The sequence below is a fragment of the Siniperca chuatsi genome, linkage group LG11 (assembly GCF_020085105.1).
Source record: "Siniperca chuatsi isolate FFG_IHB_CAS linkage group LG11, ASM2008510v1, whole genome shotgun sequence".
NCBI lineage: Eukaryota > Metazoa > Chordata > Actinopteri > Centrarchiformes > Sinipercidae > Siniperca > Siniperca chuatsi.
The window spans coordinates 1,904,428-1,930,463 of NC_058052.1; the positions used below are offsets into that span (position 1 = coordinate 1,904,428).

The 26,036-nt window shown below is 40.1% G+C and overlaps 1 protein-coding gene across 1 annotated transcript in view; it reads right to left on the bottom strand.

The window, feature by feature from the left end:
• Nucleotides 1–1,509: 1,509 nt before the first annotated feature.
• ttc27 (tetratricopeptide repeat domain 27) overlaps nucleotides 1,510–26,036 on the bottom strand; it is a 126,775-nt gene continuing 102,248 nt past the window's right edge. Inside the window, exons 17-20 of the mRNA XM_044214343.1 lie at nucleotides 18,900–19,097; nucleotides 18,319–18,430; nucleotides 10,959–11,059; nucleotides 1,510–1,887 (exon numbers count right to left, since the gene is read on the bottom strand). Of these exons, the coding sequence (XP_044070278.1) occupies nucleotides 1,762–1,887; nucleotides 10,959–11,059; nucleotides 18,319–18,430; nucleotides 18,900–19,097 (537 nt within the window). The 3' untranslated portion in view covers nucleotides 1,510–1,761. The remainder of the gene's footprint in view (nucleotides 1,888–10,958; nucleotides 11,060–18,318; nucleotides 18,431–18,899; nucleotides 19,098–26,036) is intronic.

Below are 26,036 nucleotides of genomic sequence, written 5' to 3' on the forward strand. Positions count from 1 at the left end.
GTGTACACTTAACATCTCTGGATGAGTCGGGAAATGATCTCTCAGAGCATCAGAGTGTGCACTCTGGTTTTTAATAGCTGTTTTAAAACTCAGAGCACACAAAGTGGAGGTGGTGTTCAAAAACTCCAAAATGGCTACCTCATTGGTAAAAGGAAGTTCTGGGATTGTGGCTAATGTTGAAGTCATATTGTCTAGAATGCAATTATGGCTGCTAAGCCACCACCGCTGGCAGTTACATTGAAATAAAATCCAATATTAATTTTAATCGAATTAGTCGATTCATATAATTAGATTTGGTCATGTGAATTATGACTCTTGTCCATCAAGAACAAAAACAGAAGTAGCATAACTTTGTTATTTTACTGGGGTGACTAGGAATGGGTAAATAGAGCACTTGACTGTGGCATGAGAGAACTCTGAGCTGTTTAGTGTTTCCGATGAAGAGTCAGCATCGGTTTCTTTTAAGTTCAGCTGAAGCTAATATGAGGGGTCAGAGGTCTGAGTTAGAAAAACCAAATGTTCCAATGTCTTTTTAGTACATTTCCTCTTTGTGTCTCCCTGGTGTTTCTTGTTGAGCTGAAGTGGAAGTATAGTTCTAAAAAGACTAACTTTGGAAGATATCCACTTTATTTTATTTTATACCACATACTCGGACTGTTAAGACCTCATATTAGCTTTGGAACACACTTTTGCACAAAACTGTGAATTTTGTCCACCACCAAGAAGGGATCTTAATACACTTCCAGGAGGAATGATAACAGCAAGCAAAACCTTTCAATGATTATGTAAGCACCTGACTATTGTTTTAAGACAGACTTGAACAATTGTGAATCTATCCTTTAACACCAGGATGAAAAGCAGTGTTACACTGCCCTCTCTGGTTGAATGTTTCAAGACTGTTAAATCTCTAACAGTCACAAATGCACTCTGTTGCACAATAATCACAACCAATAGTGATGTCCCAGTGTACTGAGTCACTCTGGAATACACTTCTACATCACTGCAGCAAGGTGAGAAATTAAATCACCATAGGTCTCCCAAATGCACTCGTATGACAACAGAACTTTGACAAAATATTTACAAGTTGTTCCATGTAATAGAAAGTTCTGCAAAAACAACCAAACAATGGCTGACCACGATATACTGTAGGCTTTGCAAAATGGTCAGCAATAAAAAAGCACATACCACTTGTAATGAATTGGCTAAAAAAGCTTTCATTCTAGAGTGAATATAAAAATTACCTAAAAACAACAGCTATGACATTAACTCCTCAGCGGTAACAGGTAGGTCTGCAGAGTGCTGGACATTTGAGTCTATAGACAATGTCTAGTCGGATTTAGCCTCAGATTGAAGAAAGGCAGCTAATGCTCTAAACTGTAACTAGTTGCAACATTGACACCAGCTCTGTAGTAATACATTCCTCAATGCTGTGTTAAGGTTATTTTATCATCCAAATAATTTTGTAACTTATTTGTTACTTATGTAACAGAAAAAACAAGCAAGCAAGCATTCAGAATTTTACATATTTTACTATTTGATGCCTTACAGTCATTGTTTACAGAGGTATGATACCGTTGACTGAAATGATTACTGAGCCGTTTGGCTTTCCATTTCTAATTTTATCTATTGTTATTCTCAGTCGTCACATGTAAAACTCTTGGTTTAAAGGTGTTCAACAATATACAAAGCTGATGACTGCAGCTGTAGAGTCTCTGTCTGTTGAGGAGCCATCAGAGCCACAGCTCCTATTTCTTCCTACGGTCACTGTGATTGGTCACGCAGCTTCCCACTCAGCTCTTGTAGCTCTGTGATGAGTTGCTCCAGAGCAGCGACACCGTCCTGCAGCTCAGCGTGGACTTGACCCGTAGCCACATCTGTGTGCATTTGCTGGAACGGAGTAATGCAGAGGAAAAAGATGAAATAATGATGTAATGCACTCAAGGATCACATTGTTATCATTATTATTTTACTCATTAACAGTAGATGATTTGGATGTAAGTGAGTTATAATACTGCTCTGTAAGAAATTTAGAGTTATTTTTAGTTTATGCTGGTATGACAGTGTAGTCCCTCATTCATCCAGGAGTGTTCCTTCGTAGAAAAGGTTTCAGTCGTAGTCATCTGGACACTGTTTTCAGAATCAAGACGTTTCGGCTCCCATTCGGAAGTCATTCTCAATTGTGAAAATGGTCTGAGAACTCAGAAATTTAAGCCCTGCCCTTAGGGAGGAGTCTTCCTGAGTGTCTGCTGTTTACCCTGCCTAGTTTCACCTGAAACTGACCTTCTTTTGTTTCCATGATGGCCCAGTAATCAGGCCTATTGTTTTCTGGCTGCACCTCCCTCATCACAGTTAAGTACCTGATTAGCATATGATTGGCTTGACCACGGTGTTAATACACTGTGGTAAACGGTTGGCAAGTTGAATCTCAGACCACCATTTGTGTTTAAAGAGGGGTTTTCTTTTTTCACAAAAATGGCTTCTTTGACTCCTCTTTCAAACCAACTCTTTTCTCTACTTCTCACCTAACTGTCTTCAAATGTGCTGGTATAACTACCATTAATATTACTATATTCAAAAGTAAATCGTGTGGCATTTTAACACTCAAATATCATATTCATTTTGAGACACAGGCAACCCTAACTCTAATCGTCTGCATGAGATGAGAAAGACTGTGCAGCCTCTGCTGGTCAGAGTATTATATGATATGTACCAGTAGGTTAAATACTGTAGTGGGAAATCTGCTGAGAAGATCAACTATTAACTTAAGTAATTTACTGAGTTCTAACTTAGTAAGTAAATATATAATTTGTATTCAATATAAATCATATGTTCAACACACATTGACTATTAGTTATTGGTAATAACCCAATATGAAATTCACTATAAAAGTATGTGCAAGTCTGTTAGATATAACTGACTGGGAAGGTACAACAGCCATGAGCAGATTCTGAGCCTCAACATGCTGCTGCCTTTCACTCAGAATTTCTTGCATCTTGAGTGGAAACTGACAAGGTGGATTTTTGAGGCCAATATCGATATTTGAAAGTTTACAAAAATCTGATAACTGTATATTCAAAATACATATTTTTAACATAATTTTTAAAAAATGTGTTAAGGATCCCTTGAATTTGGTTATTAAAGAACTGTGACCAAGATATGTACTAAACAGGACATTTTAATAAACCTGTCAGTGCTCTCTGGTGGACAAACTATGTGATAGCAACACTTTTTAAACTACCTCAAACATATCTCTGGCATCACTGCAATTTCTTGGCCACTGATACCAATATATCTGTGATAAGCTATGCCGATATATACAGTAGGTTGGCAGGGTTTGAGCCAGAGAGTGCCATTTCTACAATGTCCCCATTAAACCACCTCCCTGTGCCCAATTGTGCCCTATAAAATCAAGGACAGAATCAAAACTGTTAGCAGGATTCCCAATTTTTTGATTTTATAATCTGTATCAACATTTATTTGGGCTGTTACCCAGGAAACGTGCATCATAAACCTGCTTTTGCATGCTTGACCAAAGATGGTTTGTTTAAGAGGGAAAACTTCACACTGTACAACTTAGATTTTTAAACGTTATTGGGGATTGAGTCTTTTTGGTGTTCAGAAAGACCATCAGAGTGAGACTCATCAATCTGATGGTTGGTCAATATCAATCTAGCGTTAGCTGACCGCGCACGTCATAATCCAGCCACGTAACCCTAGCTACGTTGTGTGTCTCCACATGCTTCTCGAGTGACCACTTCAAGACGCATGATCCCACGTCCCCGCTCTATATGCCAATAAATATCTACATCATTTCCTTTTGCAAAGCATAAATGTGTTGTTGTTTTTTAACCAAAATTTGATGAATTTATTGTTTATCAGACCACAAATTAGACAAGAATTAGGTTGCAAAAATGATCGACGCCGCTGGAGCGGAGTGTTTCTGGGGAAAACTAAAAGTTATATGCCTAAAATCATATGTTTAATATCAATTATCATATAGTTGTAAAATTATTTTGTGGCACTCGCCTGGTGTAAAGCTTTCACAGTGTTGTTTAATGTCCCCCTTGGATGGAGCAGTGACCACTTAGAAAAGCACTACTGGGCCCATTTGACCCCCTCCCAGACAATCCTGGCTCAAACACTGGGCTGGGTTCTTGAGTTGAAACCCTTAAAAGAATTCCTGACCATGAGAGGGGTCTGCCTGCAGGGCTGGAGTCGCTTCCAGTGCGATCTCCACTCTCAAGTCAGCTCCACTGTCAGGACAGGAATTCAGATTCTTTTTACGTCCCCCAAAGAATGTAGCTTTAGGCGTTCACAGTTGTTTTCCGCTACACTATGCCCCTTGACAATGGTAGGTGACTGATTTGCATTATCCAAAAAAGTCTGAATGCATGCGTCTTGCATATGTTCACCGTCAAAATAGCTACCGCTATCGTGTTACACATGTAGGTCGGCTATATGTAATTTTAAAAGGTAGTTATGCCAATGGTGGCTAGCGTTAGCTCCTGAAGTTTTATGGTAGGATTAGCTTTTTTTCTGTGAATAATGTAAGCCAACTGTTTATATATAACTGTGTGTTAGGCTTTATTAAACGTTTTTGTAAATAGTTTAACAAGGGCATAGGTCTCCATTTATCTTAAGATTTTGACTGTGATGCTTAGGTTGGTTATTTGTCATTCAAAGAAGATAAAATAAAGATTTTCATTCAGGCCATTCGGTGTAGACAAAAATGTATACTGAAAAAAGCTGTTTTCACACTTAAACGACGTGCAAAGAGACTTGGCCAGCTGTATGAATTAATCTTATTTGAATTGAAATGTATATACAGCATATAGTGTATATATGTATATGTATCTTAGAAGAAGGAATGCAATATATTATATTTTATGTGAATTGAGGTTATGATACGGTTGGGGCAGCAATTATGCTATAGGAAGACAACCTTTTTGTCTCTCCTTTTCCAAAGGACAGAGTGGAGCCCAGGATTGTACATGACTGCAAAAAGGCAGCAGAATGGGTTAAAGCAAACCAGCATGTGTTTTCAGCTAAGGTGGAGTTTCCTGATGCGCTGAAGATGGGGGAAGAGGAACTGGCTGAGGCTGCACAGCTGTATGGAAAGCTTTGGGTTGAGAACAAGTAAGGGCCTGGACGAACATGAGAGGGAATCCATATTGAAACCATTCAAGTTTGTATTCTACAACATTTAAGAAGTGGAAGTTTTGTGAAGTCATCACAGATAGCCAAGGGTATTTGGCGTACTGTGAATGCAGAACGGACAACAACTAAGGACTCTGAATACAAGAAGTTGCACACTACTATTGTTGTGATATGCTGTGTTTGCTGAATAAAGGGCAACAGAACGTTTGATCATTTTGTCAGTTTGTGTGTTTTTTGCTTTTTTTGTTTTTTAATGAAGTACTCAATAATTAATTCACTTTGATTATACAATGAAGAACACATAACTGTGTATTTTAAGATAAGCCTTTTACTGACCCCCACAAGGGCAAATTTAGGTGTTCCAGCAACACAAGGACAGAAATAGCACAGACAATTAGAACCAAATATTAAACGAATGGTGTTGAAGATTAAGAATAGAAAATCAAAATACACAAGGGAGGCTAAAATGAAAACAATAATCAAAAGTCAAGCAATATACATAAACTTAAGCCAAGAGTGCAATATATGGATGCAGTGATCCTCGAGATGCTTGGCTATAAGAGCAACCATGGGAGCCATGAGAAACAGTACCCACCATGGAAACGAAGGCGGGAGGCAAAAATCAAGGAGGCCCGGAGAGAAGTGAGCCAACTGACAGAGGCTTAGAGAGGTGCAATGAGAAAGCAAGTACCCAAGAAGTACAACCAGATGCCCATACCTGAAGCACTCGAAACTGCCAAACAAAGGCTCCAAGCCTTGGCCAGCCGCCTAAAGAGGTACACGAGAGATAATGAAGCCAGAAGAATAAACCGGCTGTTCGCAACTCAACCCGCGAAAGTGTAAGCTCAATGGCAGGGTAATAACAGCAGAGCAGACCCACCAAGGCTGGAAACGGAGCAGTACTGGAAAAGTATATGGGAGAGGGAGGCATCACACAACAGCAATGCACAGTGGCTGGTGGCTCTGAGAAAATACCACAGCAACCTCCCTGAACAGAATCCAGTCACCATCACAGCTACAGACATCCAAGAAAGAGTCTCAGGTATGAAGAACTGGACAGCACCGGGCCGTGACAGGATCCACACCTACTGGCTAAAGAAGCTCACTGCACTCCACGAGCGCCTAGCAGCACAAATGAACCAGCTGCTAAGAGATGGGACGCACCCTGAATGGCTTACCGAAGGGCGTACAATCCTGATCCTGAAGGATCCTGCAAATGGTACAGTCCCATCCAACTATCGGCCAATAACCTGTCTCTCCACAACATGGAAGCTCATGTTAGGCATCATCGCGGCTAAGATAAGTGGACACATGGATCAATACATGAGCAAAGAACAGAAGGGCATTGGCAAAGGAACCAGAGGAGCCAAACACCAACTCCTGGTTGACAGAACAGTCTCCCAAGACTGCAGAACCCGACACACCAACCTGTGCACTGCCTAGATTGATTACAAGAAAGCATATGGCTCAATGCCATACACATGGATCACTGAATGCTTGGAGATGTACAACATCAATAGGACTTTAAGAGACTTCGTTGCAAACTCGACGAGGCTGTGGAAAACCACCCTTGAGGCCAATGGCAAGCCACTTGCACAAGTATCCATCAAATGTGGCATATACCAAGGAGATGCTCTGTCCCCACTGCTGTTCTGCATAGGTCTGAACCCCCTCAGTCAAATAATCAACAAGACTGGCTATGGATACCGACTCAGGAACGGGGCCACCATCAGTCACCTCCTCTACATGGATGACATCAAGCTATACGCTAAGAGCGAGCGGGACATCAACTCACTGATCCACACCACCAGGATCTACAGCTCTGACATTGGGATGTCATTCAGGCTTGAGAAGTGCAGTCAAATGGTGACAAAGAGAGGGAAGGTAGTCCACACAGAAGGGGTCTCACTCCCAGAAAGAACAATAGCAGACATTGAGGATGGTTACAAGTACCTTGGAATACCACAGGCAAATGGCAACCTCGAAGAGGTAACAAGGAAAACAGTAACTGCCAAATACCTCCAACGAATAAGGCAAGTCCTAAGAAGTCAGCTCAATGGCAAGAACAAGGCCCAGGCAATAAACAGCTACGCCCTGCCAGTGATCAGATACCCTGCGGGAATAATAAGGTGGCCAAAGGAAGAGATACAGACCACAGACATTAAGACGCGAAAGCTCCTCACCATGCATGGAGGGTTCCATCCCAAATCCAGCACCATGAGACTGTACTAGTGAGTGTGAGAGCCACTATCCAGGATGAAACATCCAAGATCCACAAGTACATCAAAGATAAGGCCCCAACAGATGACGTGCTCAGGGAATGTCTCAGGCAATGGGGAACAGAGGAAGAGGTGCTGGAGGAGGGACCGTCATGGGAGGACAAACCCCTACATGGGATGTACCACCAGAACGTAACTGAAGTGGCTGATATCAAGAAATCCTACCAATGGCTAGAGCGGGCCGGACTGAAGGACAGCACAGAGGCACTCATCATGACTGCACAGGAGCAGGCCCTGAGCACCAGAGCAAAAGAGGCCCAGATCTACCACTCCAGACAAGACCCAAAGTGTAGGCTGTGCAAAGAGGCCCCTGAGACAATCCAGCACATAACTGCAGGGTGTAAGATGCTGGCAGGAAAAGCATACATGGAGCACCATAACCAAGTGGTTGGCATAGTGTACAGGAACATCTGCACGGAGTATGGACTGGAAACCCCAAGGTCAAAGTGGGAAACACCTCCAAAGGTGGTAGAGAATGACCGAGCCAAGATCCTGTGGGACTTCCAGATTCAGACTGACAGAATGGTAATGGTGAACCAACCAGACATTGTGGTGGTGGACAAACAGCAGAGGAAAGCCGTTGTGGTTGACGTGGCAATACCAAGTGATGGCAACATCAGGAAAAAGGAACATGAGAAACTAGAGAAGTACCAAGGGCTCAGAGAAGAGCTGGAGAAGGCCTGGAAGGTGAAGGCGACAGTGGTGCCCGTGGTCATCGGAGCACTCGGGGCAGTGACCCACAAACTGGAGGAGTGGCTACAGCAGATCCCTGGAAGAACACCAGACATCTCGGTCCAGAAAAGTGCAGTACTAGGAACAGCAAAGATACTGCGCAGAACCCTCAAGCTCCCAGGCCTCTGGTAGAGGACCCGAGCTCGAAGGATGAGACCACCTGCGGAGGGTGAAGGATGAAGTTTTTTTTTTAAAAACTTGCATCACACTGTTCACACATGGTAGAGTGGCTACAGGTTTATACTGTACAAGTCACAGCATTACCAGTGCAGTATATGGCTACTGTAAGGAATGATAGATTTAATTACAGGATTTATAGCGTAGACTACTGCAGGTTATTCTTTAGCAAGACGATTTGTGTAGTTGTCCCTAATGTATGAAGGAATTTTCTACTTCACTGAACAATAACATGTTTATGTTTGATGCTAGCATCACCGGCTCTGGTAACGTGGCTGCTGTCAGCTGATCTTCTGCTAGTCCTACGGCATTGGGTCACTAACATAACATAATCTGTCTTCTGTGGAAATATTAAACAACCACAGCTAACACTGTAGTTCAGTGTTGTGTTGCTACTCACCTGAAATCAAACAGGAGGAAGGAACCACAGAGGAGACTGTTTAACCGTTTCCGCTATGCCATATTTCAGTATCTTAATACAATATATAACCCTCATTTATAAAAGCCTCCACATTTTGTCAAGTACGTTTCATAGTATAAGTAGCATGTTGTATAGCATAATAAGAGCGGAGTATTTTGATCTAATATGAAAACTACAGATCCACAGTAACAGTATAAGCGGTGATATTGTGTAAGTTGTGGAAATAAGAGATGAGCAGCTTCTCTTTCTGACATTTCTCTGTGTGCCATTTATACACAACAACATGGCAGTGATATAAATTCCGCTTAAAAACCAGCAGGTTCTCCTCTGGACTCACTGTACTCTTTAGCAGTCAGAGCTCCCCCTGTCGTCCTTAACGAGCCTCTGCACCACAGCCGTTTCAAACCCTCCCTCCAGCATTTGGGCCATGCCTCCTCATTTACATACAGTTTGAAAAGCCAAGTGTCAAATGAGAAATGACAAATGCTTAATGGAGAATGGAAAATATGAATTTTAAAATGTCAAAAGGTCAAATGCAAAATGATAAAGTTCAGTGACATTAGACACTAGATGACCAAAAACTTTCTGCAGTTAAACAAAGACAAGACTGAGGTCCTTGTGGTAAGAGATCCACTCCAAACTGATCTTGCTGTCTCTGAAACCCAGTGAGCAGGTTAGAAATCTAGGTGTTATCTTTGATTTGGAACTCAACTTCACAAGCCCCATTACAAGTATAAATAGGGCAGCATTTTACCACCTAAAAAATATAAGTCAAATCCATCTTGTCACAGTCAAAAACTGAAAAACTGGTTCATGCATTTATGTCCTCTAGGCAAGACTACTGAAATGCCCTTCTTGATGGACTCCCCAAAAAGACTGTTGGGCAACTCAAGCTCATTCAAAATGCTGCAGACAGAGTACTCACTGGGACAAGAAAAACTGAACATATTACTCCTATACTAAGATCACTTTATGGCTTCCGATAAAATACAGCATTGATTTCAAAATATTGCTTACTGTTTACAAATCACTTAATGATCTAGCGCCTAAATACATCTCTTATCTGCTCACTGCTTACAAACCATCCAGAACTCTAATCAGACACTGGTCTCCTAACTGTACCCATGATCAGTAGGAAATCTGGTGAAGGTTCATTCAGTTATTATGGGCCCACTCTCTGGAACAAACTGCTTGACGATGTAAGATGTACCACAACTGTGTCGTCTATGACTAGCTAGTGCTTCCATCTCTCTGTCTGTCTCTCTCTTGCTCTCTCTCATGCTCTCTCTCTTGGGTATCTGTGGGTGGATAGGTTTATGTTGGTGGGTGTGCAGGGGATGATTTTATGAAGTTGTTTTTCTTTTTTTAAAATATGTATTTAAATATGTATTCATGTCTTATTTTGTTCATATTTGTTGTGTGTGAAGCACATTGAGCCTACATTGTATGAAATGTGCTATATAAATAAATGTGACTTGACTTAATGGTACAAACTCTACCAGGTGAGCTACCGGGCCGCCCCCTCTGTGGGGAAGCATCCCTGCAGGCAGAATGTCTTGGAATCATTCAGCAACATTCCACCCTGAATGACCTGGGTGCCATATGCTTGTAAATCTTCATGTCCATCATTTGTCTTTATGGACTGGTGGATTTGGAACCTATTCAGACAGACCAACTGTAATGATGTTGTTGATGTGTGTCAACCCACGTGTTGACATCACCAACTGGTCGGTCTATGTGAGCTCCCTGCTGCCACTACAGTTTACCTGCTTGTTGTGCCTTACTGAGGGAAGATAAAGAGCTAAGGAGGGTTTATAGTCGAACTATGGAGACTGCACATGATACTTCAGTTCCAGCCACTGCAATATTATCAAGAGGAAGCTGACATCTATAGCCCGCATTGTATGTTCTGTTACCACCGGCACTTTGCTATATTTTCTATTTTGTGTAGACTTATGGTGCAGGTCACATCTGTATTCAACATTTTTTTGTCAAGTATGTGGTCAACATTTCCTTAAAGACACTGAAGCAGCCCTGTTCAGGCTCAAGATGCAAGAAAAGAGCAATAAAACGCAGTAACGTCTTGAAGCCATGCGCTCTACCATCAGCAATGAGTCATGGAAAGCAGTGATGTCATGGAGAGGGAGTGTGGCCTTCAGGCCGAGCAGCAGACTATTATTGGTGGAGTGTACCTTAGCTTTGGTGGCCAGACTCCTGAGGCTGAGACGGGTGGAGGAGAGCATCTGAAGAGCTTCTGTTGGATTACTCTTCTTCTTACTGCAACTGATGGTCACTGAAAAACAAAGGGAGATTCAGAGAATGGATCGAGCCCATTGGATTACTTGCTTTTGTGTCTCTGTTTGTTGTGTTTTGTCCTGGATTTGAACTCCATATATATTTTTTTAATGTTTATACTGGATGACCATGTAAAAAAAAAAGAAAACTCTGAATGTACTGACACTATTCATCTGCATCAATAGTACTGTACTCTCCAAAATGAAACTGTCTATATCAATTGACAAAACAACAGGGTAAAAATTCAGTAAAATAAGAAAAAACTCTGAATATGCATAGAATTTGAAAATGTCTGACTTTACCAACCCCCAGCGGGAGCATCAAAAATGCGGGTGGAAAGTGAAAGTAACTAAATACATTTACACAAGAACAGTATTTATGTACAATTCTGAGCTACTTGTACTTTACTTTAGTATTTCCATTACATGCCCCTTATACTTCAACTGCACTACATTTCAGAGGGAAATATTGTACTTTTTACTGCACTGCATTATATTGTTAAAGATAATCGTTTCTTTGGAGATTAAGATTTTATATACAAAAACCCGACTGATGCTGGATTTTTGAGTTCAATAACCATATTGATATTTGATAAACTGATAACGATATATAAGCTAAATTTAGCATTTTAACAAACGCATAACAAACATTTTTAACAAAGATCCCTTCAATTTGGTTATTAAAGAATTGTGACCCAGATATGTACTGGGCGGGACATGTGCTCAGTGATGGTCAAACTATGTAATGGAAACACTTTTTCCAATTTACCTTGGCTTTTCTGTATTGGAATTTCCTGTTACTTATTGGCCAATGCACACACACACTGTTACCGATATGTCAGTATATTTATATGCTAACATTGGCGAAGAAGTTAAAATTAGCTCCACCATGACCAGCTACAAATGTAAATGATGCTTACAATTTAACGTATCAGTAATTATGACCTAACAATATCTCTAAAAATACACAGCAACACTGTGAAAAGGACTGCATGGGTTCTGCATAACAGATTACTCGATTGACAGTGTAATAGGATTTGCTACTTTTTTCTCTTTTTTAACCTTTTAAACTAAATGTCGATTGGTTTTGGATTGGTGGTTGAGCAAAACAAGATATTTGAAGACATCAACCCTACTTTTGGGAATTGTAACAGGAAATTTTCACTATGTTCTGGCATTTGATAGACCAAACGATTAAATCAATGACTCGAGAAAATAATCAGCAGATTAAACAGTAATGAAAATATCGTTAGCTGCAGCCCTGTAATGGATTTTCGCACTTACAAGTTGAGTTTTTAATGCAAAAATTTGATTTGTTATGGAGTTTTTTTCCATAATGGTATTGCTGCTTTTACGTAGTAAAAGATCTCCCAGACTAGCTGGTAGAAAGATACAACCTGGGGATCTGCTATTGGGCAGAAAGAGACTACACAAATTTCCATGAGAATTGTTTCATTTGTCTACAAACAAACAATACCATTCGAATAATTCAAGAGATGCTATAATCAAATACTCTGATTGACATCAACTCACTTTTATTATCAAATAGTCTATTGATTATTTGTCACAATCAAAATTGTTGTTGATTAATTTTCTCTAACGATTAACGAACGGTTCAGCACCACCACCACCACCACAGCGAAAGGCTTAGACAGTCAGGTGCACTCAGTACCACTGTGTCTCAGTACTATGTCTTCCTTACATGGGAATAACTTTAACTTACACATAACAGAAAATAGAAACGGCGGTCTACAACACTATACAAGTCCTATTTAAATATAAACCATATAAAACCAGAAAAGAGGACAGAACAATTCAACAAAAATGACCAACAACAAATAAATAAGTCTATGGACTTGGAGGATGAAACAAGCATTATTAGGCTAAAGAAATAATAAATATAACCTGCCACTAAACAATATAAACTCCACAGCCAGTGCAGCCACAAACACACATATACATATATACAGTATTTGCACTCTTCAAACTTTGTATTGCAACTGCTGCACAACAATTTCTCTCTGGATAAATGAAGTTCTCTCTTATCTAATCGTAAAGCAAAGGAGAGACTGAACAGTTTTTACACACCGCACAGCATGCACACACGATGCTACGATGCTAGAAAATGCAGTGGCTGCTGACATTCTCCTATGGAAAGTAATTTACATTATCAAGAATTTGTCATTGTACTCACCTGTCTGAACGGTATTCTGTGAGCTTTATGCACCGCAAAGTGCTCAACAATCTGCTCTAGGTTCAACTTCTTTGCTCGTTCATACTCAAAGTTAAATATAACCAGTCCACTCATCCTCTATAAAAAGATAAGGTATTAGCGGTCTACAACACTATATAAGGCCTATTCAAACATAAAAAAGACACAGCAGTCTACATCACTACAAGGCCTATTCAAATATAAAATAGACAGTCTACAACACCACAGGCAGTGACACAGACAGACAAAGAGATGTGTTTGTGTGCGCGTCCAAGATGGCTGCTTGGATCTAAGATGGCGTCAAACAAAGAATGTGTGTATGTTTCTTTCTTCTGCGTTGTATGTCTCGCGTGCACGAGCGCACGTGGTCAGAAACAAGAGAGCATGTGAAGCGGGAGCTTTAAAGTTCCTCTCCGCTGGGTGTGATTGTCTTTAAGAGCCAAGCTAGAGGTATATGTGTATGATCTGTTTTAGGATAATGGTGCCAAGGTAAAAGGAGCATGCAAAGACTTTGTCTGTGTTGAGCATAACAAACTAACATCAACTTAGCAGTGGCTGAGAACTACCATGGAGAAGATCACAACAATAAAACCTCAATGAAAACACATCAGTAACGTCACATGTACACAATTAAACAGTCCTTTGCTTAGCTACATACACTGTTACTCTATGCTATATGCTATGCCCAGTTCTTACGTTACCTCGTTCCCTCCATGGGAGGAAAAAAGAGGTTGCTTTGGACGTGCTGCTCCATTAGCTGGCGGTCCGTCTGTTGTGTACAGGCCTAGCGGGGAAAGAATTGCGGCCCGATTCAGTCTTTTGCTGTGCAGTGTTCGTTTATGCAGATGGGTGGAACCCAGTCGGTTGGCTGTTGCTGTCCTTACAGTTATCTTGGCACTAACTTAGTTGCTTTGAAAGTTTAGCTGGCAGCCTTTGTGTAATAGCCGTTGGTTCTAAAATTTGTTGCAGAGATCTAGCAGGCCCTTGCGTCGCTGCTGTAAGATCAGAGTTCAGTTTTGAAGGAAGGCAGGCGCCTGTGTTGTGCCCTAATCCCATTCTTTGGTAGGTCTGCTCCAAGCAGCCAGCTGTGGTCACTATATGAGGAAATACGGTAGCTCAGTAGGGGTGCCTACTGAGCATGGGCCCTGGGGCGGTCGACCCCTCGGCCCCCGTGGTCGCTCCGCTCATGCACAGTGGGCTCAGTGGTGCTGAGTGGAATGTGTAGTCCAGGGAAGCATATAAAAGGATAAGTCTGACAACAACAAATCCAACAACAAATGTATCCTACGAGCAAGTATTGTGTGTATCAAAGCCTGATATATCTTATTCCTCTGTGCCATAGAGCTCCATTATTGTCCAAAAACTATTAAAAATCAATCATCAATGAGCCAGACTGTTAGACTGGGTGACATGTTCCTTCATTATCATGAACACACACACTGTAGTTTATTTGGACTCAATCCCACATACACCGTCATGTTACCCCAAATACTCACTAGAGCACCAAATGTGGATTAATCCGCCGCTGAAAATAGTCCCCAACAAATGCACTATTTCCTTTTCCTTTTTTTTGAGTAACGTTTGCTGAAAACAACAGTGACTAGCTGTTTTAGGAAATTACTCAGTCTTTTTAAAAAATTAAACTATATATTTGGGAGCTGTTTTGAAAGACTGACATCTTCAGTAGAAACCAATGGGCTTGGAGCTGAGAGCCACAGACAGTGTAGGGAAGTCAGAAAGTACTGAGAGACGGACTAACACGTTGGTTTTCATCGTTTTTATGGGATTTGTTGACAATAACAAATTTGTGTCATAAAATATTCTAAACTCAAGGTTACTAGCTTTTTTCTTGAGCTTCCAATCTAATCCTCACAAAAAGACTGACTACATCTGGGTAATTTCAAGTAAAACAGCAAGTATGATCCGTTTGAAAGCAGTAAACAACATTAACACCTATTATCTTCACTTATCTTGTTTGCTGTTAGAAAGCTGACTTAGATAATTCAATATGTTTGATTATTGCACAATTTCAAATGTTTTAACTAGACACAAGACAGCTAGTGTAATTTTAATTATTTCTAGCATTTTTAATTAAATTACATTATAGTTACAAATTAAATTACATTTCTAATTAAAGCTCCATTAAAGCAAGACTGTCACTTTTGAAATAAGAAATACGACTTTAAATAAATATGATTTTTTCTCTGACATAAAATGTTGTATTCATAAGAAAAGAATGCACCGTTGTTCAACTTAAAACACCCAGAAGTTTTGCTGCTACAGCCTTACATATGGTATGACCAGTAGCTTATGGTGGCTAATGTCTCTTTTCATGGTGGCCATCATTTCATCCTCTGTCCTGGCTATCACAATGTAAACGGCAACATTATACCATTCACATAAAAAGTACTATACTAGGAATGTGTGCTTGCCCATATTTTATTGGCAAGTGCAGTGTGCTGCTGGATAAAACTTTACTACAACTGAAATTAATAAATTTTTTTTACAGTGCTATTATTGATGACACAGTCTCAGAGAGCCAGATAATTGTCTCAGGAGTTGAAGGACTAAACCAGGATAAAATGCCAGTGGATGCTTACATTACTTTCCTCTGGTAACCAGAAAGACAACTAACTCCTTTGCTGCCCTACAAAGCCAAAATGCTTTAAACAAGGATTCTACTTATATGGCATTGGAATCTATACCTATATCTATATCTACCTATAACATTGTTGGACTCACGACGGACAGTTAAAAAAAAAAAAAAAATCAGAACCGGAGATATCGTCCTTTTTATTCCATGCATTCTTCTTCCATGTTAAAACCTGTTGCCGACATTGCCCACAATGCAACTCAATTACAGGTGTGTAATGCTAGTAGCAGTTAATTAAGCTTTAAGCTGCTAGCTTCAAGCAGAGATGAGGAGGGGGCTTCAGAGGTCTGGTAAGCTCACTTCTTTTCAATTCCACACGCCCAGATCCACCCCCCCATTTTCACACTTGTAGTCTTCAGCCCCCAACAACGCTGACTCAAGTGATATCACTTTCAAGTGACATTTATCAGATTTTACATGAAAACACTATGTAAAATTTGCAGTGACTAAAAAAAACCCCTGAAACACTAGCTGGGTAAATTGCTATGGCTAGTCTTAACTAAAGCTAAATTGACTCACTTTTTATCTGTGATTGAAAAGTATCCATTTTGGTGAACAGAATCTTAAAAGTTAGCACAAGGAGGAAAAAAAACAAGTCATGTTAGCTTAGCAGCTAGCCTAGCTAGCAGAGTTGCAGTAATTCAGCTTCCGATTCTAGTGGAATTCATGTGATTTGTTGTAGTTAAGCTACCTTAAATGACATACATATCTATTAAACTGCAGATTAATTTATTATGTAATTTCAATAGAAATATTAATAGTACAAAAAAAAAGAGATATACTTAATCCCTATGAACCATAAATACTCAAAATTTAGTTTATTTTTTCTTAAACTCACTAGAAAGCTGGAACAACACATTTTCTTTGTAGATACTGCATTTTCCCCTTTCATTCACTGAAGATTGTCCACACAGTATGTGCAAATTATTATTATTTTTTTTTTTTATTTTTATAAAAAGGTATTATGTATGGTCTATGCCAATTATTACTTTTTTTTTGGTACAATGATCAGCCTAAAAAAGGTATAAAATGAAGTCATTACAACCTCTCTATCTGTTACACAGGTTGCCAGCAGGCCTGAAATCTTAAACCTTTTTTTCTCCATTTCAGTTTCTGTAGTTACTGCCCACTGCCTTTGTAGCGCAGTATGGGATGCTCATGTTGCTCTGTGAATGTTAAATATCTAAGTAGCACAATTGTTTGCTAACACATTAGGCATGAAAATGTGATAACTGACTGAAAGTCAATGAGATTCTGCAGAACAGGAGTCAATGGGATTTGTGTGTGTCTATGTGCACCAAACATGTGAGCTCAATAAAGCATTGCATATACACAGTATGAGAGGAAGAGGTTGAAGGTAACAGGCCATCTGACACACAGAGCAAACATAATACCACCCACCTACATTGCTATTCTTTTCATGCAAGCTCCTGACTGCTTCACTGATGTTTAATTCAGCTCTGTGTGTCTTGGTGTAATGAAAACATCTGGGGATTGTGGCGATTAACAACTAAAGTGGAATCAGAGACACATGCTCATCCCTCCATTCCTTCACCTCTTCTGCCCCTCTGAGAAATCTGGACTGATTGTTTGGTTAGTGGTCATATAGCCAAGGGTAGAAAGGTAAGTGGCCTATTTGCCTTTATTTCACAGAGAGGTTTGTCACGTATCTATCATGGGTGCCGGAGGAACAGCTGACAATGCAGAGGCACCCGGGGGTGATGCACTGAAAGCCTGAGGGAGTGTGAGACTGTGTCAAAATGTGATTCTTCATTCATTTAGTTCATTCATATATGCACATTTACAATGCTGTATACAGTATATTTATTAATCTAATACTGCTATGTCCTGCATTGCATTCATACAGTTAGACACTCGCTCTAGGAGCTGCTGGATGTAAACACACACTCTGACCCTTGAGCAGCTAGAGGATGTGGGGCTTCATCACGTTGCTCAAGCATACCTGAACAGCAGTTGATGCTGTGTCACTTTTCCCAGGCTGTTCACAGCAGGTCTGGGGACTCAAACCAGTGACCTTCTGAAGTCACTAAGTTTCCTTTCTTGGATTCTTTTCTTATCTCTGCACTACACTGTTACCCCTTTTTGACCAAATAGTCCCAAAAACTAATGATCGCCCAGAATTATGCTCAGTAAAGAACTTAAAGTCTTTTTTGGGCATTCCTGTTTTCCTTTTGACTTTATGACAAGAACTGTGAAGCTTTGTTTGAAACACAATTTTCGTACGACAAAACATGTTCGCCGTATCGTTCATATTCACAACTTTGGTAAAGTAACAAAACTCTAAAACTGAAGATCATGCTTACAGCTTCCCTGGAACAAAACAACACCAAGGTTTCTGTGTGGATGGTGGTTGCGTGTACAGTTGCTCTCACCTTCACCCATATCGATGGCTCTTTTTATCACCTCCTTGAACAGACCAGGCTCTTTTTCCCAGCCACCAGCCTGAACCTCGCAGCGATGGGCCTTGGACAAGAACTGTAGTGCCTGAAAAACCACAAAAAATATTTTATTAGCATTCTTCACAATAATAACCGGAAATTAGGTCCCATATTCAACTGTTTTACATTTGCCATAAGGTCTTTATCATTTCATTACTCAAATGGCAAAGGTGTGATTGAATACATTATAAAATCCAAAAAATATTGTGTGTCCCCCATAAAAGACTAGCAGAAATTATTCTACAAAATATATATACATTTTGCGTTCAAGCTAGCTGGCTTGCTAACAGACAGTTGGAAGGCTAGCCTTTTTAAATGCTGCTGTGACCGGGTTAAAATATTTACTATATAATATAACAATTTAATATAACTTTGTCTTAAGTTACATCTGTTCGCATCCCCTTTCATCTTTGTATTGACTTTCAATGGCTGTGAGTGGGTAGCTACAGGGAACATGTGATAGTGATGGGTAAATGTTAGAAACATGCCGCAGGAATGCTGGTTGTGGAACTGACCTTTTCGTTGTCCTCTGAGTTGGAGCTGTGGCCATCACCATATAGCAGAGCGTATTGCCGCCATATCTCAGAGTCACTACTGTGGCGGGAACTGACCCGCCCCAGGAGCTCCTTCAGTTTGGACTGGAGAGTTACTGCCTGCTCACCATGGCTGTCTGTCAGGTTTTCAACAACTGCTCTTACCAGGATCTGTAGAATCTGCCATGGGGAAAAAAATTATGCATATGTCAGTGTTGGATTTGTATTCAAATGTAAATCACAATTCATTAAGGTTCAACATCATTGGTGTTGTCATAGGTTTGAATTCTTTGCCACATGCAATCCCTTAATTTCTGTAAATTAAACAGCAGCATTGCTCAGCACTGCCAAAGAAACCAAAGAAAGAGTTGCAGGATGGAAAATAAATGGGTTTATGGGAAATGTGGTTTTAATTTTCACAAGCACTTGCACTCATGATGGCATTTGCGTGAGACTGCAAATAATCACCATCATGGTCTCACTGGTTTATGGTAATTATACCAATCTACCACAGTTACAGTGGTGTGAAAAAGTGTTTGCCCACCTTCTGATTTCTTATTTTTTTTGCATGTTTGTCACACTTAAATGTTTCAGATCATCAAACAAATCATCAAACCCTCCATTGGAGGGTTTTCGAGCATGAACTGCCTTTTTAAGGTCATGCCACGGTCTGGGCATGAGACTAGTCTTTGCAAATATCTTTGCCCGCTTTCTGTGTAGATGGACTCAATCATAGAGGTCCCAGGTGCCAATGGTTGGGTGGAGGGCCAAATGGACGTGGGTAAGGTGGCACATCCTCTTCTGATCTCCATATTAATGTCATGGATGACATGAGGAGGGGTGTCTGTCCTAGGCAGCAGGGTGGAGACCACAATGCGGGTGTTAGGGAACTCCGTGCTGGCCTGCTCCGCCATCTTCCTCACTGCCTCAACAGTGTTTTTACAAAGGCTGTGTAGGTCATTTGTTCCTGTGTGGATCACTAGGCATTGAGGGCTCTTGAGGGCTTCCTTTTTCAAAAGCTTCTTTGCCTGACCTGTTCACTTTGAAATAACTGAGCACGGAGCACACTGTTCTCCTGTTTGAGTGCCTCTAGACTTCCTCTGAGGTCAGATGCCAAGGCCTGGTTGTCTCTCTTTAGCTGCTGGAGCTCCTCTTTAAGCTGCTGTAGAGTGTTGTCTGGGTACTGTCAGAGGGGACATTGATCCTCTTGGTGTCCACCTCAGCTTTCAATAGGGGAAATGCCTCTTGAAAGGACTCCAGGTGTGCTTCATTCCCTTGGACCATGACCATTCCTTTGGTGTAGTATATGATGGTAAGCAGAAGGTCTTCCTTGTCATGGTGTTCATCTTTACAGATCTTTAATCTGCCTCCTGAGCCGATGCCCTCGCTGGATACATATGCATAATTGCTGCAATATCTTTCCAGATGTAGATGGAATCAGTGAAGAATATGAGGTTGTTCTTCTTCATTCCTTCTTTTTGTTGGGCGTTGTTAGTGAAGAGGACCTCTGGGTTTTCACGTAGTGTCTTCTTGTGTTTCTTCCTAGCTGTTCCATTCTTACATTTAGCAGGATACTGAATCTCCTTGCTCTCTACTCAGAGCTGTGCTGCCTTCTGATCGGTTTCCAATGCGATGACTTGCTTGTTCCGAGGAGAGCTACGCTAACAATTTACATTGCAAGCTTTTCTAGCCTACAAACACTGGCAAAAAAAAACTTAACTATGCACAGTTTACCAGATATATTAATGTTACTAGCAAGGATCCTTAATTTTTCTTCTTGTCTTTATAAATTTATTCTTCTGTTGGCTTCTTCAGTGCAGTTTCTCCTTTGTAATGTTGGTAATAGTAGCAGGTCTGCTACCTGATACTGAACAGTTGCCAGCTAGCTTGACACTTTGCTAGTTGTTTTGATTTAAAAAATATATCCAAAGATGATATTTACCTCTTCTTTTGAGTCCTTTCTGAAGATTATTTGAAGGTAATTTTGCAAAATGTCCCACTTTTTTTTGTTCAATTCAGGAGCTTGTCTTTTGGTGCAGCTATTCTGCAAATCTCTGCCATCTCTCGAATTCTTTTCAATGACTTTGCCTGAGTCTTGCATCCATTTAATCTGTCAGTTTCTTTACTTCTCCACGACTAACTTTAACTGAAGTAGTCTCCACAGCCTCCCTGATGCTGTTCAAAGATGTGTACTGCTTTCCCTGACAGTAGATCTCACGCTTGAGGAGGGCCCACAGGTTTTCAATAGGGTTTAAGTCAGGAGAGCAAGGGGGCCAAGTCATCATTCAGCCATATTTAAAGTCTTTTCGGCTAGCCTCACGGTCCTCTTGGTCCTGCTCTGGTTACATAAGGCCAAAATCTTCCTCCAAAGATGCAATTCTGCAGCCTATAATTATGATTACACCATAAACAAAATTAAAACAAATAAAAGCTAGTGCTAATAATGACTGCTGGGTTTTTTTTTTTTTTTTAAAATCGCTGTTATGCTACTCAATGAAACTTACCCCTTCCTGCATACGTTTCTTATTAAAAGCCTACCGGGAAAGGGAGGATTAATGCACTTTGAGCTGCTGGAGGACTTTTATTTATTTATTTTGGCATTTCTGCTTTTATTTGAAAGTGATAGCAGAAAGACAGGAAATGTGGAAGGGAGAGAGAATGACCGGGCCACAGGCTCATGGTGCACGAGTTAACTGACTGTCACTGACGAAGCTTTTAATTGTGCAGTGATCCTGCTTTAACAGTTTGGCTATTTCAATTGTTTTGCATCCTGAAAGGCATTTTTTAATTTTTGTCTTTTCTGTGTGTGTTAGGTCTCTTTTTTGGCCCATTTTACCAGCAGCAAAAAGCTGCCCAATAATTGTGCAAAGGTATGGCTCACTTTAAGCCATATCCTCTCTCAATCAAGTGATCAGATCACCTGAAAAGGATACTACCCAATCAATGTTTCAGCTAATATGGTTGAGGGTGTTATGGGAATATTTTTTGTCCAGACTATAGACTTGCTTAATAATTATGCACGCACTGTAAAACTGAAAAAAATCAAATGAATCAAATTTTGACAAAAACAAATTTTTGTCAAAAGACTAAAACTAAATCTAAAATCAGGTGCCAAAACTAACATATAAATTAGGTTGACCTTTCATCATGAATGAGGCTGGCAGACTGTAACTTGGTGTTCTTGGTCCATGCTACCCTTGGTGACATATGCACTGCATTTCCTGTAACTGCTTCACAATAAAAGCCTCCCTGTGATTGTTGGTGCAAAGCTTTTAAAGGATTAGTCTGGCATTATTCAATAATCTCTTCATGTCAACAAATCCCATGCAAAGACCAAACCTAACGATGTGTTAGTCTGTCTCAATACTCTGACTTTCCTATCCTGACAGTAGCACTCCACCCCAAGCTTATTTGCCTATTTAATGAAGACCTACATTTTTAAAAACAGCTCATAAATATATTGGTTTATTTTTTCAATAATTTCCTAAAACAGCTGGGCATTGTAGTTTTAAGTAAATGATATTCAAACATGAGGAAACACTGCATTCGCTGGGGACTACTTTCAGCCTCAGATTAATGCTGTGATGCCATCAGCAAAGGGCAAAATCATATAATGCCTTCAGGCAATACATGTGCTTTATTTTATTGATTTTATTTCCATAAAACAAGCCCCCACAATATACATTTGAATTTGGCTGTTTTATTATGGTGTATATCTGTGCTGTATGGCATAAAGAATGCTAAATAATGAATTTGTAGTCTTTAGGTACTAATTTATATACAGTGTTTCTTAATTTTTCTTTTCCCTTTTCTCTTAAAAAACGATCGCCTATTGATCCCCAGACTGGACCAATTAGTGCTTACTTACTTTATTAATTAAAAGTGCGCATGCGCCAGCCCGCATGCTGCCTGTTGCTGTAGCTCCGTCTCGTCGTTAAAGAGTTTCCCTACGGGGATCAATAAAGTATTTCTGATTCTGATTCTGATTAAAGGGACACTTCAGTATTGTACTTCCATAAAGTTGGGAGACTCCCGAGACAGATTTTGAAAAAAGTAAAGAAAGAAAGGGCAAAATTTAAGCAGCAGAGGCCAAGATATTCTGACTTTTAGTCCCTTGTATGGGTCAAGCTCGAAAACACTGGATCTTAAAATTTCCAACACAACTTGATAGCATCTTTCATTAGACCCCTTCCTGCCTGGTAAACACCCACATCTTTCAAACTCCATGTCCGATTTATAACACAGACTTTCTGTTAAAAAGATGTAGTCTCCAAGCCCAAGCCGTGATAACTGTTGATCAGTTTACTCACCATGGAGAAAATTATACTGTATTTACAGACATCAGTTGTACTGCCCATGACAAGTAAACCTACAGAAAGTGGCTTTAGGATTTGGGTTTGTGGTATTAGGTTAGAATAAAATTTATAAACAGGTTAACGTTATAATTCTTAAGATTTTTATGAAATCAAACCCCAATTTTGATATTACTTATGGTTGGCATTTTTTCTGAAATAGCCATTCAGTGTATTTAAATTCAGTAATTATCTCTCTACATAGTAGTTTTTTATTGCTAGTTGCTGAGTCCGCCATCCCCATGCTGGATTCAGATTGTCTACCTAAGCACAACGGATTCTCAGAAAACAATGCAGCATGTAATCCAGAGTAATTTTATCTGATGATAACAACTTCACTGTTAACTGTTCACTCTCTTTAAACTGTGTCAGAGCTGTATTAAGTTACAGCTAATGCAAATTGAGCATCCTACTGTAGCTGCTTCACATTAAAAGCGTTCAACTGGCCAAACACAGGGTTGCTTTTATTGTGAAGCAGCCATAGGAAGCATAATGTGTTTGTCACCACGGTTAGCACTGACAGAGATTGTTCGTCAAAAATGCATCTACAAAACAAGACAAGGGTCATTTTCAGTATTTTTTCATCAGCAGATCATTTTTCATTTTTGCAAAGGAGTTTGCTGTAGAATTAAGCTACATTTGCTGTTGCCACGGTAATCATGGGTGTTGCCAAATCAACCAGGACTGAAATCGTAAGGATTATAACTTGAAGAACTAAGGAAGAAATGCAGCCAATGAAGCGTGCCTTAAAGTAATACTTTGTAATTACAGTAATACAAGCATGAGTGAGAGTCAGTGCATAGACACAGTAGATGGAAGGATGAACCCACTGTCATCACCCTTAAATACCCTATCTTTAAGCTCTCCACTTCCCACCTGTAACTAATGAACTATCTGCCAGGCTTCTTTGTTGTGTGACTGGGAGACCTTTCACTGAAGTGACAATTAAGGTAAATCAACTGGAAGGCTTCAAAGCACGCCAACTCTGTAACGTCATGTCAGACATGCAAGATGCCACAGGAGTTTTGATGGCCACATCCTCCATTCTGTTCACACCTCAGCACACAGGCTGCTGGAAACTGGCTTCTCAGTGACATATCTGGGCATATATTTTCTATGTTTTCTAAACAGAAGAGGCCAAAGGTACTGGTGCAAAGGCTAACACACGCATTGTGTGTAATATATGAGTGTCTTTGATGCTAGTCTATTTGATGCAACCTGTCATGAGAGTATGATTAAATCCCTAAATACGACTTTGTTTGATGTATCCCCCTATGCTGTCCATCTCTGGTAAAAAGTGACATATAAGGGTGAAAACTGAATGGATGACTTATTCAGACTCGTGCTGGATCCAGAGTGTGAAATTAAGTGGAAAAGTAATAGCCTCTTTGTTGAGAAAAAAGGAGAATGACACAACTGACAGGCCAGAATTTTCTATGAAGCTCATTTTGAAGTTTACTTTTAGATCACAACAATGGAAAAGAAGAAAAACTCACTTTTTTTCCTCAAGGGATTCTGTGTATACTGCATGTGTGTGATTGAGTGTGTGTGTGTGTAACTGTAAGGTTCCAGTGTATCTCATTTAACCCCATGAGGCACAAAGCTGAGCCATGTGACCCTCAGCTCCTTTGAAATCTATCAGCCACAACACAGTCAAAGCACGTCTGTCACCAGCCCTATACACATTCATGGTGGCCCCTGCCACCATCTCTCCACTAATGCTCCAACTCTCATGCTCTGTGCCTGGACTAAAAACAACCACAGGCAAGAAAAATATGAAATACAATGGAGCAGAAATGTTGTTTCTAAAAATGTGACTGATCTGATTATGTAGTTAAAAGGAGGACAACACTATTTATGCAGAACACCATTTAAAGGTGCGAGATAGATGTTAGTAAAATATAGAAGGGTAAAAATGGAATAGTCATTTGAAGTAAAGAGACTTATGTGACGTTTTGAGGTGAAGTTTTGACAGCTTTGTTTCACTGAGGAAGGCAGGGTAGAGGGGATAGTGGTATAACTAATTAAAGCTGCACTACACAGAAAAACAGTGATTTAAAATAACATTTTGATGTAAAAATACACTGCTTTTACTCTATTTGTCCTTTGGTACAAAGTATCAAACACTGGGAAGGTTGGTATAATTGCGCCACAGTAGTCTCAGGTACAGAAAGACATTTAAAAAAAACCTGTCATTGGACTGTTGATGTTCAGTGTTAGCTAGGTTAGCTTAAAAATGTCATAATGTGAGCATGTGTGTATTTGGAGAATTACATCTGGCAACAAATTATAAATAAAAAACTCAACCTGGATGGAAAAATGTTTTTATGGTTTGCACAGGAATGGAGTAAACGCAAGGACCTCGTACTCCTGATGCATATACCCCATTAGCAGGATGACAAAGTATGGAGATGTTGGTTGGTCATTTGGTCCATCCAAGTGATTGATCATTCAATTCAATTTCAACAACTATTGGCCAACTTGCAATGTACAGTAATTTGCTGGGAATATTCATGATACTAGAAAAAAACAGTTAGTGGATCTTTATGTTGAGATTATTGTGTCACACATGAGTTTGTTGTTTGTTCTGTTCAACACTTTCGTAATGTGGAGTGTAATGGCTGCTTAAGGCCTGGTCACACCAAAACTGGTACAGTGAAGTTAATCTGTGCATCCTTGTGAAATAGGTGGTGCCAAAAGCTTTCTGGCAGGGCTAGTTGATGAAGTACTGTAGCTGGCCAGCTAACCACTAACATGCGAGTCAACT